Here is a 25397-nt window from a genome sequence, read left to right on the forward strand (position 1 = left end):
ATTGTGAGCGCCGGTGGTCAGCCCTGCACAGCGCTGGGCCGGGGAGGCGGGGCGCGCCCCGGACCCCCCCCCCCCGGGCGTCTAAGCGGGGGAACAAGTCGCTCTTGCGAAAGCTGGCCCCCATCCAGCTGGATGTTCCGTGATTCCTACACGCTCGATTTCCCGACGGGAGGGGCCAGGACCCCCGCGCCTCCAGTCTGGTTACTGGGAAGCCCATGTTGGTCCCCCGACTGGGAGGAAGGCGGTGGAGCGCCATCGTTTCTTTAATCCCCCCTGCCAGCTGGGCGCCCTCCGTTGCAAAGCTTGTGGGAAGAGGAGTGCGAGAACAGCCGCCCCCATCTGCAGAGACGCGGCTGGCTCTGAGCGCGCGAGAGTCACGGTCAGCCGTCCCTCCTCCGAGGGGTCGCCACGACCTGTCTGGCTTTTCCCGCAGCTACAGGGGAGGTGAGGGCGCGGGTTGGGGTAACTGGGACCAGCGGGAACTGGCACAGAAACTGGAGGTGAGACAAGCGCCTTCCGCACGATTTGCCTGGTAGGCTTAAGCAGCCCCACCTGGGAACTGAGGGCGACAAACGGTGGCTCAGAGTGACAAAGAACACCTGCTGCTGCCAACTGAGGAGCGGCGCGCACAAAGCTAGCTGAGAGGAGGGGCTTAGCCCTCTATCGCACAAATGGAGAATCTTCCTAGGTGATGCAACGTGATAGCGCAAAAAAAATCAAAACTCAAGGAAGGTTATCTGCCCTCCGAAACTGAAAGCCCAAGCCTCGAGCCCGCATTCGGTGTTTTCAAGTCCCCCAAAGCAGACCACCAGTCTAGGAAAAGTTTACGCGGAGGTTTCGCCTAGAGGCGGGTGTAAACGAAACTCGCGAGAGGTCGCGAGGAGCCCCGCCCCACCAGGAGAGGACACGCCCCCGAGGCGGGGACCGGAAGCTATCTGTTCAGCCCGGAAGTAGTGGCGACTTGTTACACGTGAACGGCAGCATGGCGGCCCATCGTTCTGGCCCGCTTAAGCAGCAGAATAAAGCGCATAAAGGCGGGCGGCATCGGGGTCGAGGGTCCGCGCAGCGGGACGGCAAGGGTAAGAAGGTAGGGTTGGAGGAAGAAGAGCTGTTTAATCGATATTAACGGCTTTTCTTCGTGCCCAGAATGAGTTCCTGCTTCCGGCCTGGACCCCGCGCAAAGGGTCTAAGGAGGGCAGACAGGGGTCCCCTTTCTTGACCTGCTAGTGCTTTGCGCAAGATCAGAAAGGTCTGATATCCTTCCAGGCCGTCTAGCACCGAAAACCCTAAGCAAGAAGGTGAGAAAAGATCTCAGCAGGGTGGACCAGAGGCATCGCGCCAGCCAGCTCCGAAAGCAGAAGAAGGAGGCGGTGAGAGGACTGGGGGTTAGGGACTGGTGTGGCTTCACAATCTTTCTAGGCGGGTAATGCCTCGAACGAGAAAATGTGACCCTGGAAAGAGGGTCAGAGATGGAAGCTGACTCTAGAGCACGTGTTAGGTGTGCAGGCTATAGCTTTCTTTGCTTTGTGCCTACCACCTGCCCACCTCCTTGGCATACCTGACATCTTTTAACAAGAGAGATGCTGGTTTGGAGGCTGAGGATGGGCCTCTGTACTGTTGGAAATGCAGTACTGGAATAAAGTATTGAAACATTGAGGTGTTCTCTGATCCTTTCTTTCCTCAGGTTTTGGCAGAAAAGAGACAGCTTGGCAGCAAGGATGGCCCTCCTCATCAGGTACTGGTGGTGCCCCTGCACAACAGGATTTCCCTGCCAGAGGCCTTTCGGCTGCTTCAGGATAGGGACACTGGAACTGTACACTTGAATGAATGGGGAAGCACCCATAGCTTTATGCTGTTATGCCCCCGCTTGAAACATCGGTGGTTTTTCACATCTGCAAGGCCAGGTTAGAGAATGCAACAATATTTCCTATCATTATGTTTTGAGCATTAGTGGTAATACTTTGTGAGTAAAATGTCTTGATGTCAACCACCTTTTCCTACTGACGTTGTCTTCTATTCCAGGGGATCTGCACACTGTGTTAGACATGGCTAAAGTGGCTGATACCATCCTGTTCCTCCTTGATCCACTAGAAGGCTGGGATAGCACCGGGGATTACTGCCTTTCTTGCCTGTTTGCTCAGGGCCTTCCCACCTATAGTAAGTGAGTTGGAAGTATTGCAGGCCAAGAAAGGAAGTGAATTAGCATTTATTGTTCACCTCTAATTTGCCAGACACTGTGTCTAACGCTAGATATCATTGGGGGATTGTGCGAGTATGTGTGGCCTTAACTTGGTCCATTATTTACAAGTCATGTATCAAGGTGCCTTTTTATTTCTGGACTGCCAGTTGCCCAGAGAAGGAAGAAGATTATGAAGTTTGGTTTTATTGTGAAATTTCTTTAGGGTAACTGAGTGTTGGGTTGCCTGGTGATCTCTGGGCTCACAACTAAACTATTAGCTTGTTTGTGAACTGCAGAGGGGGATTTTCATATAGTGAAGCAACAAGTCATGAAACCTTTTCTCTTTTGCTCACAGCATTAGCTGTCCAAGGGATTTCTAGCCTCCCGCCGAAGAAACAAATAGATGCCAGAAAAAAGCTAAGTAAAGCAGTGGAGAAGCGCTTTCCTGAGGACAAACTCCACCTGTTAGATACTCAGCAGGAGGCAGGGATGCTGCTCAGGCAGTTGGCTAACCAAAAACAACGGCATCTTGCCTTTCGAGATCGACGTGCCTATCTATTTGCTCATGCTGCTGACTTTGTGCCTAGTGAAGAGAGTGACTCGGTGGGCACCTTGAAGATCTCAGGCTATGTTCGTGGGCAGGCCCTGAATGTAAATAGCGTGCTGCATATCATTGGACATGGTGATTTCCAGATGAAACAGATAGATGCCCCCGTGGACCCTTTCCCTTTAAATCCGAGAGTGATCAAATCCTCAAACGACTCAGGCACGGCAATGGAGGTAAGATTGGTGTTCTTAAAAACTATGTCTTGTAGATTCATGGATGAGAACTAATTAACTTCAGAGAAAGTGGTATAGCTACACACTTGGACAAATATCCTAGTCCCTGGAGGTAATTGCGAAATAAGGCAATAGTCAACTACAAATAAGTTGATATATCAAATATTTATTCAGTGCTTTGTAGATGCTTTGCATGGCTCTGAGTCTATAGATAGACACAGATGTAGTCTCTCTCCTTAGACAACTTAATTAGGTCAGAAAAATGGCAAACACCTGTGAAATAAAGATTGAGAAAGTATAGTTGAAGTACATACCTGCAGTGGAAGTTGAAAAAAAGACTGCCAAGATTCACGGAAGAGATCGATGTGTGTCAGGTATTGAGAAGGATGAATGTGTTTTACGAGTTGAAAAGAGATGGAAGAATATCCGAGCAAATAGAGACAACATGAGCCTAGGTAAAGTGATAGATCAAAGGGTTTCTTTGAACTCTGAGGATAACAGTGGCTGGGAGTAATAAACAGGTAGGCACGGGATCAGATTATGAAAGGCTTCAAGAGCTAAGTAGAGTTATAGACTTAGAATGCTAGGAAATAGAATCATTTGAAAAATCCTGACAAATTTTGGCTTTCTATTCTATTTGAGGACTATGCTGTTCTAGATCTTTCTAATTATGTTAGATTTAGTAGATTTTTGGCTAACATTTAATTGACTGTCGACTGTTTGGGTGTTCAGATTTGTGCTGCAGATGCTGTAGCTGATATGGAGGAAGACCTGAAGGTTCTAATGAAGGCAGACCCTGATAGACAAGAATCTTTGCAAACAGAGGTTATCCCAGATCCAATGGAGGGGGAACAGACCTGGCCCACAGAGGAGGAGCTGAGCGAGGCACATGGTTGGTATTGGCAAACTTAAAATTCATCTGGCCTAGAATTGTGGGTTTTGTCTTAACTGCTCACAGTGAAGACCTTAAAAGTTAGCATAGATGAGGAAGTACTGGAAGTCTGTCTTCTCTTAGCTCCAAAGGCTGTAGTTTGCGCTGAGCAAACACTGGACACAGCTTTGCTCTATCTCTAAGAATTACTTACTGTTTTCTAACGAATGGGTTAATAAACTTCTGATTCATTGTAAGACTTGTTTAACCGTGTTAGTATTGCTAGTTCTGAGGCAGCTGAGATAAACTTGTAAGTGCCTGCCAGAGTTCCTGGTATTGGTAGCAATATATCCTGTGTCATAGAGGAAAGGAGGAGGTATGTGACTTAACTCATTTGGGCTTTTACAGACTTCCTGAAGGAAAGTTCCAAGGTAGTCAAGAAGGTTCCCAAAGGAACATCCAGTTATCAAGCTGAATGGATTCTGGATGAGGATGGTGAAAGTGGTGGGGAAGGAGATGAATACGATGATATAGATCATGAGGATTTTATGGAAGAGGAATCTCAGGTAAGGAAATGGGCCCTTGGGCACCCTCTGTGTATAGGCCTCAATGCAAGGCAAGGTGCGTTCCTGACCTTACGGGGCATGTGTGGTCCATTTCTTAGGAATAGCTTTGTAGTTGCTGGAATGAGACTCTGTTTGTTTGTTTTTTTTTTTTTTGTCATTAATTCCCAGCTTTATTTCTTTTTTTTTTTTTTTAATAAATTTATTTATTTTAGTTGGGGGCTAATTACTTTACAATATTGTAATAGTTTTTGCCATACATTGACATGAATCAGCCATGGGTTTACATGTGTTCCCCTTCCTGGACCCCCCACCCACCTCCCTCCCCATCCCATCCCTCGGGGTCATCCCATTGCCCCGGCCCTGAGCCCTTGTCTCATGCATCGAACATGGAATGGTGTTCTGTTTCACATATGATAATATACATGTTTCAATGCTATTCTCCCAGAACATCCCACCCTCACCTTCTCCCTCAGAGTCCATAAAATTTTATAACTCAGTCTCTATTAGAGTTAATATTGGTTTGGACTGTGTATCTAGTAAATTTCAGCGTAGTGGCCTTTTGTGTAAAGATGTGAGTTTCCTCAGAAACTGTGAATGTGTCCTTTATTCTACAGGACGAGGATAGTGAAGAGGAAGAAGAGGAGGAATGTGAAACTATGACTATAGGAGAGTCTGTACGTGATGATCTGTATGATGAGAAAGTGGATGAAGAGGCTGAGGAGAAAATGCTGGAGAAATATAAACAAGAAAGACTGGAAGAGATGTTCCCAGATGAAGTAGATACCCCCCGTGACGTGGCTGCTAGAATTCGGTGAGTCAGCAAGTCCAGAATCAATCAGTACATTTTTATTTAAAACTCACATGGCTCAGAACTAATTCAATGTGATATAAAAGAAGAAAAAACGCATTGTTCTTCCTCCCAAAGGGCTAACCTTATACAGGAAGGTAGCACAAACATACAGGGAACAGTCATATATTCATATTCTACACTGTTTAGTACAGACTAATAATGTTACAGAAATACAATTGTGATTAATTAGCAAATGCTTCCTTTGGAGCTAAGACTCTATTAAAGTATATAACATTTGGAGATTTGGGGAAGTTTGGGTAGAACAGCAAAAACAAAAGAGTTAGGGGTGAAGGTGATCTTGTCCACTCTAAAGGTGAGTCTTACTAAAACCAGAGTTTATGATGGTTGTTAGAGGGGTAAGGCTTTTATCAAGGACCCTGCTAGTCGGGTTAAAGAGCCACTCCCCGATATACAGCAGGGAGCCACTGTTAATACTTTTAAGAAGCTGGGGTTTGGTGCTGAAATACTTGTTATCGGCTCTTTTGGAGGGTGGTCCTAATTTAGGCCATTAGGTTATTTTGAAAGGTAGTTCCTTTAAGCTAAAGCCTTAGGCATTTTATTTAATTTTTAAAAGTTAAAAAATTTTTTGCTTTATTTTTGTCATTTTAAGCCTTGGGCATTTTAAGTGAGTTGGGTGAAACAGGTAAGTAGCACCATAGAAATGTCACTGTGAATTTCTTTAAAATATCCTCTATATTCTAGATTTCAGAAATACAGAGGCCTTAAGAGCTTCCGGACATCTCCATGGGATCCTAAGGAAAACCTCCCTCGAGATTATGCTCGGATCTTTCAGTTTCAGAACTTTATTAATACCCGGAGACGCATCTTTAAAGAGATTGAAGAAAAAGAAGTTGAAGGAGCTGAGGTATCTGCTTTCCTTTGTCCATCCCTATAATTTGCTTCTATTTGCCAAGGTCGTGTCTGTCTCCCCTCACTCATTTTCTTGGCATGAGTACTTAAATGAGTTGTATGCTGCCTACAGCTGATTTAGAGAAGCTACCGAGTTACTGATCAGAGTGATACTGGGAACAAAGAGGTGTCAGAGATGTTAACTGGGAAAGCTTAATCTGGGTAGTTGAGGCATCTGTGCAAGGCAGTCTTGGAGGGTGAGCACTGGCTTTATCAATGTCTGGGAGACTGTTAACATAGTTGGAGAAATGGTTCGTCATTATTGAGACCGTAAGAGTAACTGCATGATCGTATTCTGCTTTCTCCTGGCAGGTTGGCTGGTACGTCACACTTCATGTCTCTGAAGTCCCTGTCTCAGTGGTTGAGCACTTCAAGCGAGGCACACCCTTGATTGCATTTTCGTTACTACCTCATGAACAGAAGGTGAGTTAGTGTCTTGTGGGAAATGGGAGTTATGGCACTTTCCAGTCAATTTTATCTGACAGCCTAATGTTTTATGTGGCTGACGTTTTGCTCCTTGGGATGCAAAAGTCTGCCTTTATGATGAGGAGTCAGGAGAGGATGACAGAGAAGTCGATGATGGTTTTACCTAACATGTCTGAACCTGTCTGATGCACCTTGGTGATGTCATCTCTGTATGGTTCTGAGACTTCTCTGATATAAGTATGTTTGTCAGATCAGACTTTAGTTAAGGATTGGCATCCATCAAAATAAAGAGGGCTTCTGCCAAGGTATGGGCTTCCCTTGTGGCTCAGCTGGTAATGAATCCGCCTGCAATGCGGGAGACCTGGGTTCGATCCCTGGGTGGGGAAGATCCCCTGGAGAAGGGAAAGGCTACCCACTCCAGTATTCTGGCCTGGAGAATTCCTTGGACTGTATAGTCCATGGGCTTTCAAAGAGTCGGACACGACTGAGCGACTTTCACTTACACTTTCGTGCCAAGGTATAGATCTTTTTTCTCTTAGTGGCCAGCAGTCATGTAGGTTGGGGTGTAAGAGCGCTCTGGCCTTTGGTCAATGTGAGTAATGGTTGAAGCAAGAAGGGTCTTGAATGAGTGTGGTTTGGCAGTGTGTGGTTAGTGACTTGTAGGCATTGATTTTGTGGTAGATGTTGAACCCTTGCATGTTACACATGGGAACGTCAACTGGTATAGCAGGGACATGAAAGTTCTGAAAGCCAGCCTGTTTTCAATTTGAATGCCAGTTATTAGTGAAGGTAAAAGATGGATTTGTGTTTCATCATTTATACTATACCATAAATTAGTATAGGGCTTCCCAGGTGGCTCAGCAGTAAAGAATCTATCTGCAGTGCAGGAGATGTGGGTTCAGTCCCTGGGTCAGGAAGATCCCCTGAAGAAGGAAATGGCAACCCACTCCAGGATTCTTGCCTGGAAAATCCCATGGACAGAGGAGCCTGGCAGGCTACAGTCCATGGAGTCACAAAAAGAGTTGGACACAACTTAGTGACTAAACAACATAAATTAGTATTGTCAGCTCTTAGGGTGAACCCAGTCTGCTGGTTTGGTTTGCCTTCTTGTACTTCAGGGTGTTCTATTCCTGATATGAAGTTCTGTTTCTCTATTTGGCCCCCAGATGTCAGTACTTAATATGGTGGTGAGCCGGCACCCTGGCAACACTGAACCCGTGAAAGCTAAAGAGGAGCTGATCTTCCACTGTGGATTCAGGCGCTTCCGAGCCTCACCTTTATTCTCGCAGCACACTGCAGGTAAGCAGCAAGGAAGTTTCTGGGTTCTTGTCCATCTTACTGTCTTTTAGGGGACTGTGATTTTGCAGCAGGGGGTGGGAGTATGGGAGGGCGGGGATGGGCTGTGCAGAATACACCATTTCAAACGCTGGTTTAGGAGCCAGTGATGTTTCCATTCAAAATGTCTGAACCTGTCTGAAGCATCCCAGTGATGCAACCTCTGTGTGGTGCTGAGGCTCCTCTGCCATGAGTATTTGCTGCAGAGTCAGTGTTGAATAGGGGTCGGCAACTTTCAAGAAATGATGTGTCATGGAACCCTTGGCATCTGATGTCCCAGTGGGTGAAGTCTAAGGGGTGGCCCACAGTTGGATAAAGCAGAGGTGTATGACTTCTGAGATCTTGAGATTAGATGAGAGTTTGGACAGTGATGACCAGGGATACTCCTATGACAAAAAATGATTGTCCTCTTACAGTCTTTAGAGTGGGAAGATATTTGCAGTATGTCAGGGCTTCTGAATGTTACCCACACTCTCAGCCCCCAGCGGTGGCCAGAGGAAGGTGAAAAAGAGCAGTATTAAAGGATGCTCTGGATAATTTCTTTGCTCACCAACCATGCTATCTTTAATATTGCCCTTAAAATATTTTATTTCCCTATAACTTTCAGTATTAATTTTTAAAAATGTATTGTTTGTAGCTGTTTTTGTGCTTTAGTAACAAGTGAGTAATTAGAAGAGAGACTCTACGGCCACAAAGCCTAAAATACGTACTCTGATTATAGAAAATGTTTGCCAATCCTTGCTCAAGACTAAGAGCTGTTGAATTAGTGGAGTGTTTTTCTGTAAAGCACCAATTCTCAAATGAGGTAGGGTGGTATGTATCAGGATCACCTGGAGAACTTTTTCAAATCCCAAAATACAGTTCAAGCTCCAAGACTCTGCCTCCTTGTTGAAAAATCACTCTGATAGGATAGGGTTGTATTTTTCAGTTGTACAGAGGCCAGAAAATGTTTGGAAAACCAGTAGGATAAAGAAACATTAGTTGCCTTAGTTTAAGAGTTCCAGTGATAACAGCTTTTCACAGGCGTCTGGATTACCTATTGTTTCTCAAAATATGTTCTGGTTTTTATTCTTTGAATGGCAGCGGATAAACATAAATTTCAGAGGTTCCTGACTGCAGACACAGCCTTGGTGGTGACAGTATATGCCCCAATCACTTTTCCTCCTGCATCTGTGCTGCTCTTCAAACAGAACAGCAATGGTAAGTTGAGTTCACAGAGGTGAATAGGCCTGTGGGTCCTTAATAAGATTAACTGCTTTCTGTATTTAAATTTGGGAGTCAAATGGTAACAAAAAAGGTAATGATGTTTTTTTAAATTATCCCAATTTCAGGATGACAAATGGGGTTTTATCTTGCTTGCAAACCTTAGCTAATTGGTGGAGGCTGCTCAGGGTGCTCTATTTAGGGTAGGTTCTGAGGACAGGCTCAGCAGGAATATCAGTGATCTTGGCCATGAACCCAGGAGGGCCACATAGTACATACCCACTGGGTTTCCCCAAGATCCCTCATAGGTCTTTAAATAGACTGGACAATAAGTGAAGGCTTTGACCAAAAGCCTCCTGCTGCTCTGCTTTTGCCCTTTAGGAATGCACAGCCTCATTGCCACAGGCCATCTCTTGTCAGTGGATCCAGACAGGATGGTCATCAAGAGAGTTGTTCTGAGTGGTCATCCTTTCAAAATTTTCACTAAGACGGCAGTGGTGCGTTACATGTTTTTCAACAGAGGTAGGTGTGACAGAGGGGATCCAGTTGCCTTTGTGGGATGAAGGTTGGGTTTATACATTATGGATAGGTGTTTCATCCTGGTCTTCTGTGTGTTTCTTTGTCTAAGAGGATGTACTGTGGTTTAAACCTGTGGAGCTGAGAACAAAATGGGGCCGCAGGGGCCACATCAAGGAGCCTTTAGGTAAGAGAATGTGCGATTTGGGAGCTTGTGTAGACTTCCCCAGTGCTATTAAACGACCACTGGGTTAGGAGACCACTGCTCTAAAGTTTTCTATTAATATGACCCACTCATTCTGTTTTCATTCTAGGTACTCATGGTCACATGAAGTGCAGTTTTGATGGGAAGCTAAAATCTCAGGACACAGTACTGATGAATCTTTATAAAAGAGTTTTCCCCAAGTGGACTTATGATCCATATGTACCAGAACCAGTCCCCTGGGTGAAAAGTGAGATTTCTTCAACAGTGCCTGAAGTGGACATGGAGTAATGGATTCAGTGGGATTCTGTCTCACTGCTACTAGTGAGCACTCTAGGGATGGGAGCCTGTAGGTTGTGATTGCCCAGTTTGAGCTTTCTACTTAAGGGCTCCTGCTCCTTTGTGCAGAAGACTTTTCTTGGCCTTGATAAGGTGTCTCAGTTAAGTATGGATGTTTTTCTAGTTCAACTTCGTCAAAAAAAAAAAAAACATGAAATCTTACTGAAATACACATTATCCATTAGGGTTTTGAAGGCTGTTTTAGAGGGGAAGATAGGAAGTTGACAATGACCAGGAGACAAAATTTCCAAGTGTCTAGACACTTGAGTCCCTTTTCTTCCTTTGGCACTTATTAAACAGAAACAGATTGCTAAGGAGCTGCCTTTTCATCCTGCTTCACCCAAGTTAGGGAGGTTAAGTCTACATTTCCACCACTGAGCACAATACAGATGTTCTTTACTTCTGCAGAAACTGTTTGAAAATGCTGAGACAGCACAGCGGCCACTCCAACACCAGCTGTAGGTTCAATAAGCAATTTCATCCTCTCCCACACGAGCTGGGTTGCATACTGTCAGTATAGAAGGGAATAAGAATTAGTGACATGGGAAAAGGGGGAAAGAGCCTAGTTGGTTGGCCTCTATGATTAAAGGCCAAATGGGGGTGTATGCCCAGTCTGAATTTTCCTGTTTGTGATACATTTATGTTTGCCAGTGAAGGGCAGGGCTTTTTTCATTCTAGCTTGCTTTACTGTGTTGACACTCATCTGGAGCACCCTCTCACATATTATGAAATCACCTAGTCAATTCCCCTTGTGGGTTAGTTGCCATTTGCAACAGGAGGGTTTTTGCCTAAGAAGTTGCTCCATTCTTTTGTTGTTTTCTTTCCTCTTGGGGCCTCACCTTAATTTCATCCTCTGTGACAGTGAAGACATCATCCACGAGGTCCCTTATAATAGGCCAGGTGTTTAAGCCAATGCTGGATTTGATACCATCTGCTATGGTTTCTGGAGGACAGGGGTTGGGGGTTAGTTCCCCTTTCAGTTTGGACTGGTAGCAGTCATCTGCATTCAAGGGTTCAGCAGCATATACCTTCACACTAGGTCTCAGAGCCTAGGAAGAGGAATGTTAGATACCTTACAACTAGCCAAAGCATTTTGCCTGCATGCTTGCAGTAAAACAGATAGTACAGTTAACACATTTCTGCCCAAGAGCCTTTCTTTTAATCTATGTATTGGAAATAAGGCCTTTAAGCACTTTAAATGTTTTTCCACTCTGGCCTTCAGTTGCCTAGATCACAACTGGTTCTGCTGGTGACTTAGGAAAGGAGTAGCTCCTGACCTGGATAGTAAGTTGGTGAGATGGAATTCAAAGGACTGTGAGGGTGCCACTCGTTGTAATGGCTTTTGTGTTGTAAAGTTTTCATCAAGAAAAGGGTAGTGATGCAGAGAAGAGCCTTCCATCTCAAGTGCCAGGGGATGATAAGGAATGGCAGTTTGAGGGGAACGTTGAGCAAGTACTCACAGTGTACTATAATACAAAATAAACTTCTGTGCCTCAAGTGGGGAGTCCTCCAGAAGCTGTTTTCTCACCTTCACTGTAATGGCTATTCCAGCAAGCATTCCTCCTCCTCCTACAGGTACTACCAGTGCATCTACCAAGGGAACCTTCAGTGAAAAGAATATAAAGTATTAAAATAGGTGTGTTAATAACCAGTTTTATATGTACATATGGAAGAATTGGTTCTATGGCCAAACAACGGCATTACTGGCAGCTAAACAACTAAGCTGTTACCTGATTTAGCACTTCCATGGCAACTGTCCCTTGCCCAGCTATCACTGCAGGCTCCTGGTTGGGATGTATCATAATGCCTTCTGTTTCTTCCACAATTCTTTTTGTAATATTTTCTCTGGACTGAAAGAGGACATTACTTTAGCTTACTTTATCTGTATTTAATAGAGTCCCTAGCAAGTTAGATTCAGTCATTTAACAGTTCATTGGCTGTCTGCTTTTCTCAGACTTGGTTCTGGCACTGAGGATATGACTGAACAAAACAGTCCCTGCACTCAGTGGGGTTACGTTCTAACATGGTGGGATAGGGTGGGATATAAGCATGCTATGTCTACATGCTTTGGGAGAAAAATGAATTTGAACAAGTCCTGTGTGTCTCCACAGAATATTCCAGGGATAGAGGAACAGCAGGTGCAAAGACCACAGAATAGGAATGCTTGGCTTTGAGAAACTGCTAAGTTAGTGTGGTTGGTGTGGAGTGTTTGGAGGAGAGTAACAGTGGAAGATGAGATCAGAAAAGTAGTAATGGGCCAGTTCATCTGGGCCACAGGTGATTTCAAGAACTTTTGTTTCTGGGATTTCCCTGGTGGTCCAGTGGCTAAAACTCATTCTCCCAGTGCAGGGGACCAGGTTTCCATCCCTGGTCAGGGAACTAGATCCCACGTGCTGCAACTAAGAGTTTGCATATCGTAACTAAAGATCTCACATGCCATAACGAAGATCAAACATCCTGCATGCAACAACTGAGACCCATCTCAGCCAAATATTGAAAAAATACAGTATGATTTCTTAAGTTTGTTAAAAAAAAAAAACAAAAACACTTTGGTTTCCACTGTGTATGAAATAGAAAGTCATTGAGGATTTGGGGCTGACAAATTGCCATTTACTGATATGGGGGAGACTGGAAGTGGAAGAGTATTAAAATGAGTTTAGTTTTAGGCAGTTTGAGATACCTATTAGGACACCCAATTGGGAATATACAAGTCTGGGCTAAGAGTAAAGGTCAGGACTGGAGTTAGAAGTTTTAAACTAGGAGACCATAACTAGATCTTCTGAGTGAGGGGTGTGCCCACATTTAAAAAGGGAACAACAAAGGAGACGAAGCTGCACCCAGTGAAGTAGAGAGGTTTCATATGACCACGAACGCTGTTAAGGTGGTGCTGAACATTCTCTCTTACCTCTTCGCTCTGTTCACTGTATATTATAGAGGCTCCATAGGCTTGTATTGCCAGTTTTTTACAGTTGGGAGCTGTTTCCGGCACTATGACATAAGCAGGAATCCCTGGGAGGGAGAAACAACATTTAGTTAGTACAAATCAGACTTGAGGATAGAAACCTCTGTTCAGTTTGCTTGTAATTAGGGGCTGGAAATAAATTTCCATGGCTATCACCAATCTCACTGAAAAGTTAAGGATACTTTTCTACTCTCTGATGATCTTGCCCAGGACCCTGAGAAATTAATCAAGTACCTTCCAATCTGGCAGCAAAGGAGAGAGCCTGGCCATGGTTTCCACTGCTGTGAGTAACAACAGCTCTGGGCTTCTCTTCTGGATGGGCAGAAATCAAGCCTCTGATTGCATTAAGGGCACCACGAATCTGGAAAAGAGGGATGGTGAATTAATCCATTTGTTGAAAATATTTTCTTTTCAAAAAAACCCACCAGCTTTAGCTTTTTCTCTCCCAACACTGCACACCCAGTAAATTGCATTAGTTGTAAATATTTCATGTTCATCTTGGCCACTACCTCAGTGAGGCTTAATTTCTCAACTGGGAGTTTATGAATATCAGCTGATCCTGCCTCAAGGATCACTCTCATCTAATAGTTCAGCTAGATTATGAAAATTACCCTTTAAAAACAAATGTTACCTTTTTCATTGATTGCCTGTTTTTGTAAGAAAAGTACAAATTCTTTAAAAGTTGCAGCCTTTCTAACATACCTGATATGTTACTTTCTAACATGTCAGTGTCATAGCCATCTTAAGTTGCTGCTAATTTCCCACCAGGTTAGCTCACACCTCTACTTGATATGCTGATGCCTCTACCTGTAGTTCTTTCCCTCACTCCCTGATCTGGCTAAAAGTATCATCCTATAAAACTTGGATCAAACATCACCTGGTTCAACCTTCTTGCTCTCCCAGGCAAAATTAGGTACTCCATTGGCTTCCATGGTCCTTGTTTGTATCTTTATATCTTTTTATTTGGACTGCACTGCATGGCTTGCAGGATCTTAGTTCCTCAACCAGGGATCAAACCTGGGCCTTTGGCAGGGAAAGCACAGAGGCCTAACCACTGGATGGCTGGGGAGTTCTCTGTATCTCTGTAAGACACTTGTCATCAACCTACTTTTGTCTTCCCCTGAAAGTATGGATATAGGGCAAGGCCTCCAGTACATACACCTAGTATAGTTAGTGAAAATATGTGCTTGATGTGTGACAAATGAAGAACAAACTGTGACAGAAGCAAAGGACAAAAGAAAGGAGAAGTTTTTGTATTGTTTAAAAGTTCTCAGTTAATGGGTGCTGAAAAAAGGTAAATACATGATATCCTAAAGCTACCACTTAATAGGTACTAATACTTCTCAGGCACAGTCCAAAATGTAGCTTTCAGATTTTTACTTGAATGAATCTTGAAGTTCATTAGTTGAATGAAGTTCAACTAATGGTCAGAAAATTCTGATAATGAAGAAACACAGAAACCTATTTTTATGCAAAGGAGAGGCCCTGACATATATTACAGAAAAAGAAAAAGGTTTTGTTATATGAGGGCTGAGCTAGGTTTAGACCTTTTTTATTCATCATGTATAAACACGTAGCAAGTGAATGCTTAAACTTGGCTATATACAGCATGATCACACATGTCATGTTGCAAAGTCATGTCTCAAGGCGTTGGACACGACTGAACAACACAGGTGTCCAAGTTGACAACTGTGCTCTTTGTTCTATCATTAGAAGTTCCCCTTTTCATCCTCAAACATGTCCTAATTTGGACAGTAAGCTGTATGTGATCACCTAAATTATAAGGAATTTTGAGATAGTGTAAAAGTGGCTCTCCAGAACACTATGATGCTAAGTAACCAGGACTTAAGCAAAGGAAAATATTGACAACCCTTTCTTTAGCTATAAAAAGACATTAATTCTACCTACCTCACCGGGTGGTCAGGAGGATCATACACATTTTATGTGAAAGTGGTTTGAAAAGAAACATGGTACACTATCAAAAAGGATTGTTACCTTAAAAGATCCAGTTTTCTGGAAGAGTTCACATTTGAAGAAAAGATTTCGTCCTGTTACTTGATTCAAAATGGAACTTGTTAGCACTGGTGTGAGGTGGATAAAATCTCGAATGTTGATATGAGCTTTTTCAACATCAGCAAAGGAGATGCAGTATTGATCACACATGGTTCTGTAACCCAAGAATAAGAAGGGGGGTCAAAGCAAGCCTAGACGATATATTTAATGAAAAGATTTTGAAAACGCACAACAGACTCATGGGATGTACATCCCCAAGAGTGAACCATAATGTAAACTATGGACTTTGGTGGTAATGGTATATCAATGCAGGTTCAACTGTAACAAATACACCACTCTGGTGGGGGATGTCGATAATGAGGGAGGCTATACATGTGTGTGGGCAAGGGGCATATGGCAAATTTCTGTACCTTCTTAGCAGTTTTGCTGTGAATCTTAAACTCAAAAAACTAACACTCCAAAACAAAAAAACAAAGAAAATGCATAACATTGGAAAATAGACTCGGCCTGTAGTGTTCATGTGGGAACCATCTTCATTACTGGGGTTCCAGAATTTCTGCATAAGGGAACATCTCTTGAAGCTGAGTTTTTTGGTGTATAAGTTTCTTTTATTGAAACTTTATAGGAAATAAAGTTGATTCCTGGTGATTCTGGAAGGCTTAAAGCTCAGTCCTCACCTATACCATCTATCTGTTTTACTGCCACTAGTCTTTACTTTTTCATCATTGTTGTGAAGCTTAAATAAACTGGTTTTAAAATCTGCTATAGATTTTTATTTTAAAAAATATTTCACAATTTGCCAAGGGGAAAAATCTCCTACAATTCTACCATCTTAATAAATTCACTTTCTATGTTTCCTTCTGTTTTTTCAATATGCATGTAACAGTTGAACCAAAGATAGTATTTCATTTACTCTTTTTCCATTTGGCTCAGTTTCTTCAAAGTTTTCCTAATTGTAATTTCCAGTGACTGCATTAAGCTTCCACTTTTCACTGTTTTTATTGTGATTCTCTTTATTTTTCCTTATTAACAAAGGCAATGCATATTCAATAGAAAGACAATTTAATTTGCTTCCTCTCCAAAGACAATTGCTACTGAAGTTCTGGTGTCTCTCTGTCCAGGCCCATATATATATATATATATATATGTATGTATGTATATATATATATATATATATACACAGACAAAACGTTTTTGACATGTTTGATAACTTGCTTTTTTCAGACAGTATTATGAATATGAATCTTATCAATCGATATTTTATATGACTTTTAAAAAAGATTAAAAAAATTCTTTTTAGCTGTGCTGGGTGTTTGTTGCTGCACAGACTTCTCTAATTGCAGGGAGCAGAGGCTATGCTCTAGTTGAGGCATACGGGCTTCTCATTGCTGTGGCTTCTCTTGTTTTGGAGCCTGTGCTCCAAAACAGGTTTCAGTAGTTGTGTCACATGGGCTTAGTTGCTCCATGGCACGTGGGATCTTCCCTCACCGGGGATCAAACTCATGTCTCCTGCATTGGCAGATGGATTCTTTACCACTGAGACACCAGCCCTTATATGACTTTTTAAATCACTAGTACTTCTTTTTACAAAAATACCATAGTTCTACATAACTCTGTTGAACATTTCAATTTTCCTCTGTTTTTGCTATAACAATGATGTAATGAACAGACTTGTTGTAAGATCTTTATCTCTATACATGGTTTGAGTAGATTCCACCAGTGGCATTTTACATTAAAAGGCATACATACTTCTAAGGCATTTGACATCCACTGCCAAACTGATCAGAAGGGCTGTAGATTATGTCAATTTATACCCCATCATCACTTTCTGAGGAATGACTATTTACCTTTACCCTTATCATTTTTATCTGTCAATTTACTGAAATATGTCTAGTAGTTTAGATTTAATTACTAGTGACTGAACATTTTTTCTGTATATTGGCCACTTATTTTGTGAATCTTTAATACACTATACTGAATTGTCATTTTCCTGTGAAATATAATAATTTATAAAAAATTAAATTTCTATTAATGCTTGGGGCTTTTCTGGATTTTGTTCCATTGATTAGACTGCCAATTCCTTTAATAGTATTAATATGTTCTTCCCTTTCTAAAATTTCTAAAATTTATTGGCTTTTCTCATATATCAGTTCTTCCAAAAGAACTTTAGAAATCCTTTACCAAGGTTGCCAGAAATTCCATTGTACAATGTACAAATGAATTGGGGGCCTAACTAACATTTGAAAATGTTGAACTTCCGCATCCATTAACAATGGATGTCTTTTAATTTAGTAAAGTCCTTTTGTTTTAGATTTCTTAGTAAAGTTATCATAATTTATTTGCTCCTTGTATAGACCTGATTAAATTTATGCCTAAGTGCAACATACTTCTGTTGCTTTTGAGAGAAGGCATTTTTTAGATTTTTAAACTGCTTACTGATGATGTATATGAAAACTAACAATTTTTATCATGTAATTCAATACTTTACCAGATTATCTTGTTATATCAAATACTTTACAGTTTATTCTTTAAACAATCATGCCATCTGCAAATAATTTGCCTTTACCTTATAAACATACCTCTGGTAACTTTTCAGTGACTTCATAGTTACTGGTTTATATGGATTTGCCATTGCCTCTTGAATTAATTTCAGTAATTTTTTTGGTAAAATCACTTAATTTAAAATTTATTAGTATCAAGTTGTACATATTAATATTTCTAAGTTTTTCATTATATTCATTAAAAAAATATTGAGCACCTTCTATGTGTCAGATACTGTTTGATCTGGGGATACAGTATTAGAAAAGTAGACTTGTTCCTATTCTCATAAAGATTACAATGTATTGGTCAGGTATCTTAATAAATAATCCAATTAAATATGTATTTGCCAACACTGATGTGTTAACTTAGGGAGGTGTATTAGGATAGGATAGTATATTGAAAGGCTTTATTTTAGATCAGTGAAGGAGGTCAATGAAGACCCTCTATGTAGAAGTGAATTTTTATTTTTCTGTGAATAATTAGCTTTTTTTTTGAGAAGTAAAATTAAATTATGACCTATAAGATGAAAGGGCAGAGTAGTGGGGAAAGTGTTTCGGGTTGAGGGAATAATAATAATAATCTGTGAAGGCTTTAAGGAGGGAAAGAGCTTGACATCTTCCAGGAACTAAAGGATCTGAAAATGGGATCAATAGGAAATGTGATAAGAGATAAGGAAAGTGAAGTTGACAGAGTCTAGATCATAAGGGACCATGACTCACGGAATTTTTTTTTTTTTTAAGAGTAATGCCATTGAAAAAAAAAAAAGAGTAATGCCATTGGACTTATGATTACCAGGGAGGAAAAGGAGGGAGGAAGGATAAATTGGGAAGCTGGGATGGACATACACACACTACTATATATAAACTAGGTAACTAACAAGGACCTACTATATATAGCACAGAGAACTCTATTCAATACTCTGTAATGACCTATATGGGAAAAGAATGTAAGAGTGGATATATTTTATGTGTAACAGATTCACTTTGCTGTACCACAGAAACACAGCATTGTAAATCCACTATTCTCTGACAAAAAAATGTCACTGGAGAATTTTGAGCAGGTGACATGTAAGAATTCATATTTATAAAAAATCACTTGCTACACTGTGATGAATGAAAAGGAAAGAGATAAGAGTTGGACTCAGGGAATCCAGTTATGAAATATTACAGTTGTCCACATGAAAGACAACAGGGGCTTTAATGGTGAAAGTGGAGGCAGAGAAAAATAATCATTCAAGATATATTTTGGAAGAAACAACTGAAAAATGGGCGAAGGACTTGAATAGACATTTCTCCAAAAAAGATATACAAATGGCCAACAAACACATGAAAAGATGCTCAACATCATTAATCATTAGAGAAATGCAAACCAAAAACACAATGAGATACTACCATACACCTACCAGGATTGCTACTATTAAAAAAAAAAAAAACTCAAATGGGAAAATAACAGGTATTGGCAGGATCTAGAAAAACTGGAGTCCTTGTGCACTGTTGGTAGAAATGTAAAATGGTGCAGCTGCTGTGGAAAACATTATGGTAGTTTCCCCCCCAAATTAAACAGAATTACCATATGACTCAGCAATTCTACTTCTGGGTATATATCCAAAAGAATTCAATAAGGGTCTCAAAGACATATCTGTACACCTATGTCCACAGCAGTATTATCTGCAATGGCCAAAAGGTGGAAGCATTCCAAGTATTCATCAACAGATGAATGGATAAACAAAATGTGGTATATACACACAATGAAATATTATTCAGCATTAAAAAAGGAGATTCTGACTTGTGCTATAATATGGATGAATCTTGGGGATATGCTAACTGAAATGTCAATTGGAAAAAGACAAATACCATATGGTTACACGTATGTGAGGTACCTATAGTAGTCAGATTCATAGACAGAAAATAGAATGGTAAGAGGCTGTGGGGAGGACAGGGGGATGGGAAGCTATTCAAAGGGTCTAGTTTCAGTTTTGCAAGATGAAACGAGTTCTGGAGATTGGTTGTACAACAGTGTGAATGTACTTAACACTACTGAACTGTACACTTAAAAATGGTCATGATGGTATATTTCATGTTACATGTATTTTACAATTAAAAACACACACACATGTACATTTTGGAGATTATAATTAGTTAGACTTCTTGGTTACAAGTGACAGAACCCCAATTTGAACCTGGCGTAGGCACAAGATGGAGGCGATGAGAATTTATTGGCTCATGCAATGCAGAAAAGTTGAACCACGGAAAGGGCAGGAATATGGAGCATTAGGAACAAGTGGGACCAGGGACTTGAGAGGTTTTCCAGGACTTTCTGTTTCTCACCTCTGCTGCTTTCTGCACGTTGGCTTCATTCTTTTCACTGCAGACCAGCTGGTTCCACATGGCAGGACACATGGCTGCTGACAGCTCCTGTGTTTTGCATTTTATGGCTTCCACACTGGAGGGGGTTTTCTTTTTTTCTTAGTTTCAGTTAAAAAAGTTCTGGGTAGGGACTCTGGTTGGCCCATCATGGCCCAAGACCAGTGGCCAAGAGTATGAGGTCATTTAAGACAATACCATGCAATAGTTAGAAGTATTTACAGAAACATGAAAAAGAAACAATGATTTCTAGAACACAATATCAAATGTTTAAAATACATAGATACACAAAGCAATATTATATATTATTCAAAGATACATGTATTTTCAAAGGACATATATCAAACACATTAGAGTGGCTTCTGAAGACGGAAGGAACACGAGTGGGAACTGGAATGTAGGAAAAAAGGAAAAAAGAGAAAGGCCTTGTTGACGATGATGTGAACCAAACAGTATGACAGCCTGAAATCTCTACACCTGAGGGAAAAATAGGAGCAAAGGAAAGGAGTAAAAGAGAAAAGAAAGGAAAAAATAAAATAGAAAAAGGAAAAGAGAAAGTACTATCAGTGAGAGTAAGGGGCAGTTTTTGAGAGAAAAAAAGGGAAAATACTGAAGTTATAAACTCCATACATGTCCACTACAGAGATAGAAAAGATGTATTTTGATATTGGATTGAATGGGGTTACTGAGGGAGAGGGAGGTATCAAGGATAACTCCTGGGTTTCGACTTAGATGGTGGTATAATTTACTGAGATAGAAGGCTGGTAAGGAATATTTTAGGAGGAAAATCAGAAATCTGATGAGCTAAGTTTGTACTTCCTATGAAGCATTTGATAGGATGTCTTTTGGGTTTTTAAAAATTTTTGCCAGAAATGTGTCTATTACATAATGTCTACTTTATTTCTGAAGAATGAGTGCTTTGATTTACCAAGTGTTATTCTTTTTCCTTAATTTATGATTTTATCTTTATTTCTTCCTTCTATTTTTATTTTTAACTTTATTGAATATGTAGATTACTTATTTATTTTTTAATTTATTAATTTATTTGGCCACACCACACGGCTTCTGAGATCTTAGTTCCCTGACAAGGGATTGAACATGGGCTCTCGGCAGTGAAAGCAAGGAATCCTAACCACTGGACTGCCAGGGAATTCCCAAGATAACCATTTAAAAAAGTTTGGTATGTATTCTTCCACATCCTTTTTGATATGTTTATATAGAAACTTATATTTGCAATAAATGGTTTTGCTGCTCTCAGAACCATACTCTGTATCTTGCTATGCAATTGGTTTGGTTTTAAAAAAATACATCTTAAATATATTTATTAGCACATATTTTAATTCTTTAAACTCAGCTTTCATTGTGATACAGGTCTAAATACGGTTGTCTTTTCATTTATTTTTACCTGGTATTTCATTAACCCTTTAAATCTGAGAGTTGAAATTAACTTTTAAATTCAAAATTTTCATCAAATTACTAAATTTTCTTCTATTATATCTTTGATTATTGTTTCTCCTCAGTCAGTTATTACCTTCTGAACTCATATTTGATTCTTAGTTTTCTGGATCCATTCTCCATGTCTCCTTCATCTCTCAATGTGTGTGTGTTGTTCGGTCGTGTCCAACTCTTTGTGACCCTATGGGGTGTAACTCACCAGGCTCCCTGTCCATGTAATTTTCCAGGCAAGAATACTGGAGTGGGTTGCCACTTTCTACTCCAGGGGCTCTTCCTGACCAGGGATTGAACTCGAAACTCCTGTGTCTCCTGCACTGGCAGGTGGATTCTTCACCACTGAGCTACCTTTCTATTACATTTCCCTTCTGAATTCTGGTCAATTTTTTTGAGCTGGTTTTAACTTTTGGCATATCTCATCCTGCAGTTCACTGAAACGGTTGCATTAATTTGGCGATCATGTCTTTCCTAGGGAAGCTTTGTTCACACTTTTCACCTTAAAAAAAAAAACTGTTCCAACATCCTGTCCAATTTCACTGTAATATCGAATTAGTTTTAAACAATTTTTCCTTTCCCTTTCATGTTTTTAAAGACTGCCATGCCATTTGCTCTGTCCACTCTAATCATTCCCCTTTTTTTGCTGTCTACTGACTTTTTCCATCTGTTTAGCCTTCTGGAGGGGAAGGGTCTGCCTGCCACCTAGTAGTAACTGAAGAAGTTGTCAGATTGTTTGCATCTTTTATGCCCACTCAGTCTAAGGAGTAATTAGTAACTATTCTTTGATGGTGTAGAGGTCCAATAGGCTGTGTGCCACTGGGAAGGAGCAAGAGGTGGAGGAAAGCAGCCTTGCAAGAGGGAGTTTCACCAGTTCTGAACACAGGCTCAGGAAAAAGCAGTAAAGTACCAGTTACATGTTAAAGATGAAAAACAAAAACAAAAAGAAATCAACCTGAGATCCAGGAATGTCAAGTAATTTTTCCAAAACTTCACAGTGATACAGCAAATTCCCAAATCGCTTCCTCACACCTGACTTATTTCCACACAACCCTTCCCTCAACGAGAGCCATCTATACTGTATTTAAAAAAAAAAAAGAAAAAGACTTGGAGTCTCTGGTCATTATCCATTGTGTCATCCTGGGCAATTTGCTATTGTCCTGACATTCAGTTTCATCACCTTTAAACATAAAAAGAAAGGGGCACAATAGTAACTGCCTTCCAAGATCTTGAAGGTCCCAAAGTAAAAGCCCGATGCACCAGTCCGGGCCTGTGGTGGGAGACCCTGGCCTAAGACGAATGGAGAAGGCCCGGACAGACTCCGAGTCCCATGCCGGCACCGGTGTCCACGACGGCCACCACAACAGCAAATGCAGTCACCGCCGCGAACCCTCGCCTCGCTCGGCCTGGCTCGGCCGCGCCTGACCTCACCTCACCTCCCAGGCGCCGCGCCTCCAACTCCAGCCTCAGCGCACCTTCCCGACCACTCCTCTGCGCACGCGCGGCGCCCGTCGGCCCCGCCCAGACTGGCAGCCCGGCTGTTCCCTCAGGAGCGACCGAGCGTGCGTTCGGCGCGTTTCCTCCCTGTGCGGCCACCGTCGTTTGGGGAGGAGAGCGGGAGGGGGCGGGGAAAAGGGTGGGAGGTGGGTGAGCGCGCGCGCGCGCGCCGCCCGGCCGTCGTGGTTTCCTGGCTGCGCGCGCGCGGCGCTGGCGGAGTAGCTGCAGCTGTAGCAGCAGCCGCGAAGATGGCGGAGGGGTTGGAGCGTGTCCGGATCTCCGCGTCGGAGCTGCGAGGGATCCTGGCCACTCTGGCTCCACAGGCCGGGAACAGAGGTGAGTCGCGCCGCCCAGCTGCTGGGCCGGGCCTGCCCGCCCCGCCTCCCTCCCCTCCTCTGCCTCCTCCCCGCTCGGTCCTCGGCGCTCCGGAGCCCCCGCCCCTTCCCCCAACAGTGGGGGCGGGGGCCGAGGGCGGGGCGGGCCCTCCCCGGGGCGGGCTCTCCCCTCCCTACCAGCCCGAGAGTTGGTGCGGGGTCGGGTTCCGCCGCCTCCAGCCCCTCCGGGAGAGCCCAGCCCGGGTTCCTGTCTCCGCCCCCTTTCTCACGGAGAAGGTGACTGTTCCCCATTGCTCTGGTCCTCTCACACCAGTCCGTGGGTTCCCAGCTGTCGGGGGAAACGACAAAGAGTTGGGCGCTGGGGTCTGGCGGAGGAGGACCCCGGAGTGTATGGTTCCCCGAGGAGTCAGCCGCAGGCCTGCCCCTTCTTATTTCCCCTTGGAGAGAAGGGGCTGGAGACCTGGAGAAGAAAAGGTTCAACAGCTTGGGATTTCCTTGCTGAACTTTTTCCCGCAAGGCAGGCTTCTGAAGGCTGCGCCACCGGAGGGATCCAGGACCCCAGAGAGCTGATTGTACTCTGGTTTGGCCTTGGCATGTGTGGGAGCAGTTTTTTTTTTTTTTTTTTTACATCAGAGAGAATGTCCAACTTGCAAGTTAAAGCCTCCAGCCACACCGGGAAAACACCGGGAAAGATTTTAGTGTCTCACCTCTCCTTGGTTAGTCAGGGGAGTTCGTTTAGGAATGGTAGTTCTGTTTCTGCAGGCTTATGGCTGAAGTTGGTGAAATTGGTTTTCTTTGGCCATCTGAATTGGATTATTCGGGTTGTTTCCTCTCTCCTCTCTGAAAAGTGGTAGTGGTTCTTCTCCGCCCCCCAACCCCTCCCCACAACTTACAAAGGCTGCTTAGGGTGAGTTATTCTAGAATTAAACTGCTTTACCTTTATTCAAAGTGAATGAAGCAGTCTTTTAAACTTTGGAAAATACTGAAGCGGTATCTTAAACTTCAGGGTTTGGGTTTTTTTTTTTTTCTTCTCAATTTTGTTACACCCAAGGGTGTAAATACTGGAGCATGTGACCCCTGTTACGAGCTTGTTTGCGCTGGTGTTAACACAACAATACTAGAATTTTCTATAGCATTCCATTTTGAGTACTCTACAATCTCACTAAGTCCTGTTTCTTCCCCCACTGAACAGTTTAGTGGCCATTTACAGTTGACTCTCCCCTTAACAGCTAAAGGTAACCGATCAGAAAATTGATACTTGCTTATCTGTCATTCTGCAAGTTCCTGGAGCCTGGAGAGTGGTTTCTGAAGTTCAGTTTTCTTCTTCTTGAGTGCCCCAGTCCTTGGTGTTTTGAGAGCATGTCACAATACTTCCATCATCCTCCAGGGAAAGCTCCCTTATGGAACTTTTTCCTTCTCATATTCCATCATAGTAGCAGTTAGTCTCAGTATTCTAATGATGATAGTCTGAGAAGTGTTTCCCTGAAATGACTCTACTGGCTGCTGCTAGAGAGTTAGTGGGCATGAGTGGAGATGAAGAATGTGAAAGGAACTGCTTCCTGTTTGCTTCAACTGGAGGTATGTGATTGGGTAGTTGAAAGCCTCAAGAAGATGATCGTCCTGGCCAAGTTCAGTGACTGGAGTTGCAAACTTTTTCTCCAGAGATATCCGGAACTGTGGATTGTTATATGCATACCCCTCATTTTCTCCCTCTTCTCCCATTAGTATGTTAAAAGGACTCAACCACCCGATAAAAAATGTTAGAGGCAGAAGAGACCATGATGGAGCTGAGAGCTCTATAGCAGAAAAAAGTCCAATGCAGAACTGGTCAGATATCTTTTATTCTGACAGTGATGAGGTAGTTTAGGGTCTTGTGGATCCAAGTATGATTTGGGTAAAAATCATAAGAGAATATGATTTTTTTCCCCGTTGTTTCCCTAACTCAAGTGTAGGTAGCTCCAATATAGTTAAGTTTTTAGTTTTGCCAGATGCTGAACAAATATCTTAAACCTAGTAGAATTTCCGTTTCTGCAGAAAGTTGCTTCCTTGTCCATCGATATGAAC

The 25397-nt window shown here is 42.3% G+C and overlaps 3 protein-coding genes and 2 non-coding genes across 31 annotated transcripts in view; 4 read left to right on the forward strand and 1 right to left on the reverse strand.

The window, feature by feature from the left end:
- The first annotated feature begins 3 nt into the window (after window positions 1-3).
- On the forward strand, window positions 4-11673 carry TSR1 (TSR1 ribosome maturation factor). 12 transcript variants are annotated; one of them, XM_081580019.1, is made up of 15 exons: window positions 4-444; window positions 1267-1370; window positions 1685-1904; window positions 2023-2157; window positions 2535-2959; window positions 3692-3851; window positions 4239-4396; window positions 5011-5207; window positions 5949-6111; window positions 6468-6578; window positions 7748-7880; window positions 9000-9116; window positions 9501-9641; window positions 9748-9822; window positions 9950-11673. In XM_081580019.1, exons 1-15 carry the CDS (start codon window positions 216-218, stop codon window positions 10126-10128), a joined length of 2547 nt encoding a protein of 848 aa, XP_081436145.1. In that variant the 5' UTR covers window positions 4-215; the 3' UTR covers window positions 10129-11673. The 12 variants fall into 12 exon arrangements, with proteins under 12 accessions (XP_081436145.1, XP_081436147.1, XP_081436155.1 ...); XM_081580021.1 differs by having other exon boundaries at window positions 5017-5207; XM_081580029.1 differs by having other exon boundaries at window positions 1685-1735.
- On the forward strand, window positions 6721-6815 carry LOC145544032 (small nucleolar RNA SNORD91 family). The gene has a single exon (XR_014081257.1). It is a non-coding gene; the product is annotated as a small nucleolar RNA SNORD91 family (small nucleolar RNA).
- Window positions 8012-8106, forward strand: LOC145544031 (small nucleolar RNA SNORD91 family). Its single transcript, XR_014081255.1, has one exon. It is a non-coding gene; the product is annotated as a small nucleolar RNA SNORD91 family (small nucleolar RNA).
- SRR (serine racemase) lies at window positions 10347-24733 on the reverse strand. 10 transcript variants are annotated; one of them, XM_081580044.1, is made up of 9 exons: window positions 24596-24733; window positions 24041-24173; window positions 15134-15305; window positions 13373-13499; window positions 13082-13185; window positions 11907-12026; window positions 11705-11779; window positions 11016-11225; window positions 10347-10684 (listed from the first exon to the last, which is right to left on the reverse strand). In XM_081580044.1, the coding sequence occupies exons 3-9, from the start codon at window positions 15299-15301 to the stop codon at window positions 10487-10489; spliced, it is 1002 nt and encodes a 333-aa protein (XP_081436170.1). In that variant the 5' UTR covers window positions 15302-15305; window positions 24041-24173; window positions 24596-24733; the 3' UTR covers window positions 10347-10486. The 10 variants fall into 10 exon arrangements, with proteins under 10 accessions (XP_081436170.1, XP_081436164.1, XP_081436163.1 ...); XM_081580038.1 differs by lacking the exons at window positions 24041-24173; window positions 24596-24733 and adding exons at window positions 20020-20106; window positions 22938-22996; XM_081580037.1 differs by lacking the exons at window positions 24041-24173; window positions 24596-24733 and adding exons at window positions 20020-20156; window positions 22938-22996.
- SMG6 (SMG6 nonsense mediated mRNA decay factor) overlaps window positions 23214-25397 on the forward strand; it is a 197945-nt gene continuing 195761 nt past the window's right edge. For 3 of the 7 annotated variants that reach the window (XM_081580003.1, XM_081580004.1, XM_081580008.1), the window contains exon 1: window positions 23214-23334. In XM_081580003.1, the coding sequence (XP_081436129.1) occupies window positions 23247-23334 (88 nt within the window). In that variant the 5' untranslated portion in view covers window positions 23214-23246. Of the gene's footprint in view, window positions 23335-23423; window positions 24912-25397 lie in introns of those variants that run through there. The other 4 variants (XM_081580007.1, XM_081580010.1, XM_081580005.1 and 1 more) reach the window with 2 other exon arrangements.

This window comes from Giraffa tippelskirchi, chromosome 3 (assembly GCF_054371585.1).
Source record: "Giraffa tippelskirchi isolate mGirTip1 chromosome 3, T2T-mGirTip1v1.2.pri, whole genome shotgun sequence".
Classification (NCBI taxonomy): domain Eukaryota; kingdom Metazoa; phylum Chordata; class Mammalia; order Artiodactyla; family Giraffidae; genus Giraffa; species Giraffa tippelskirchi.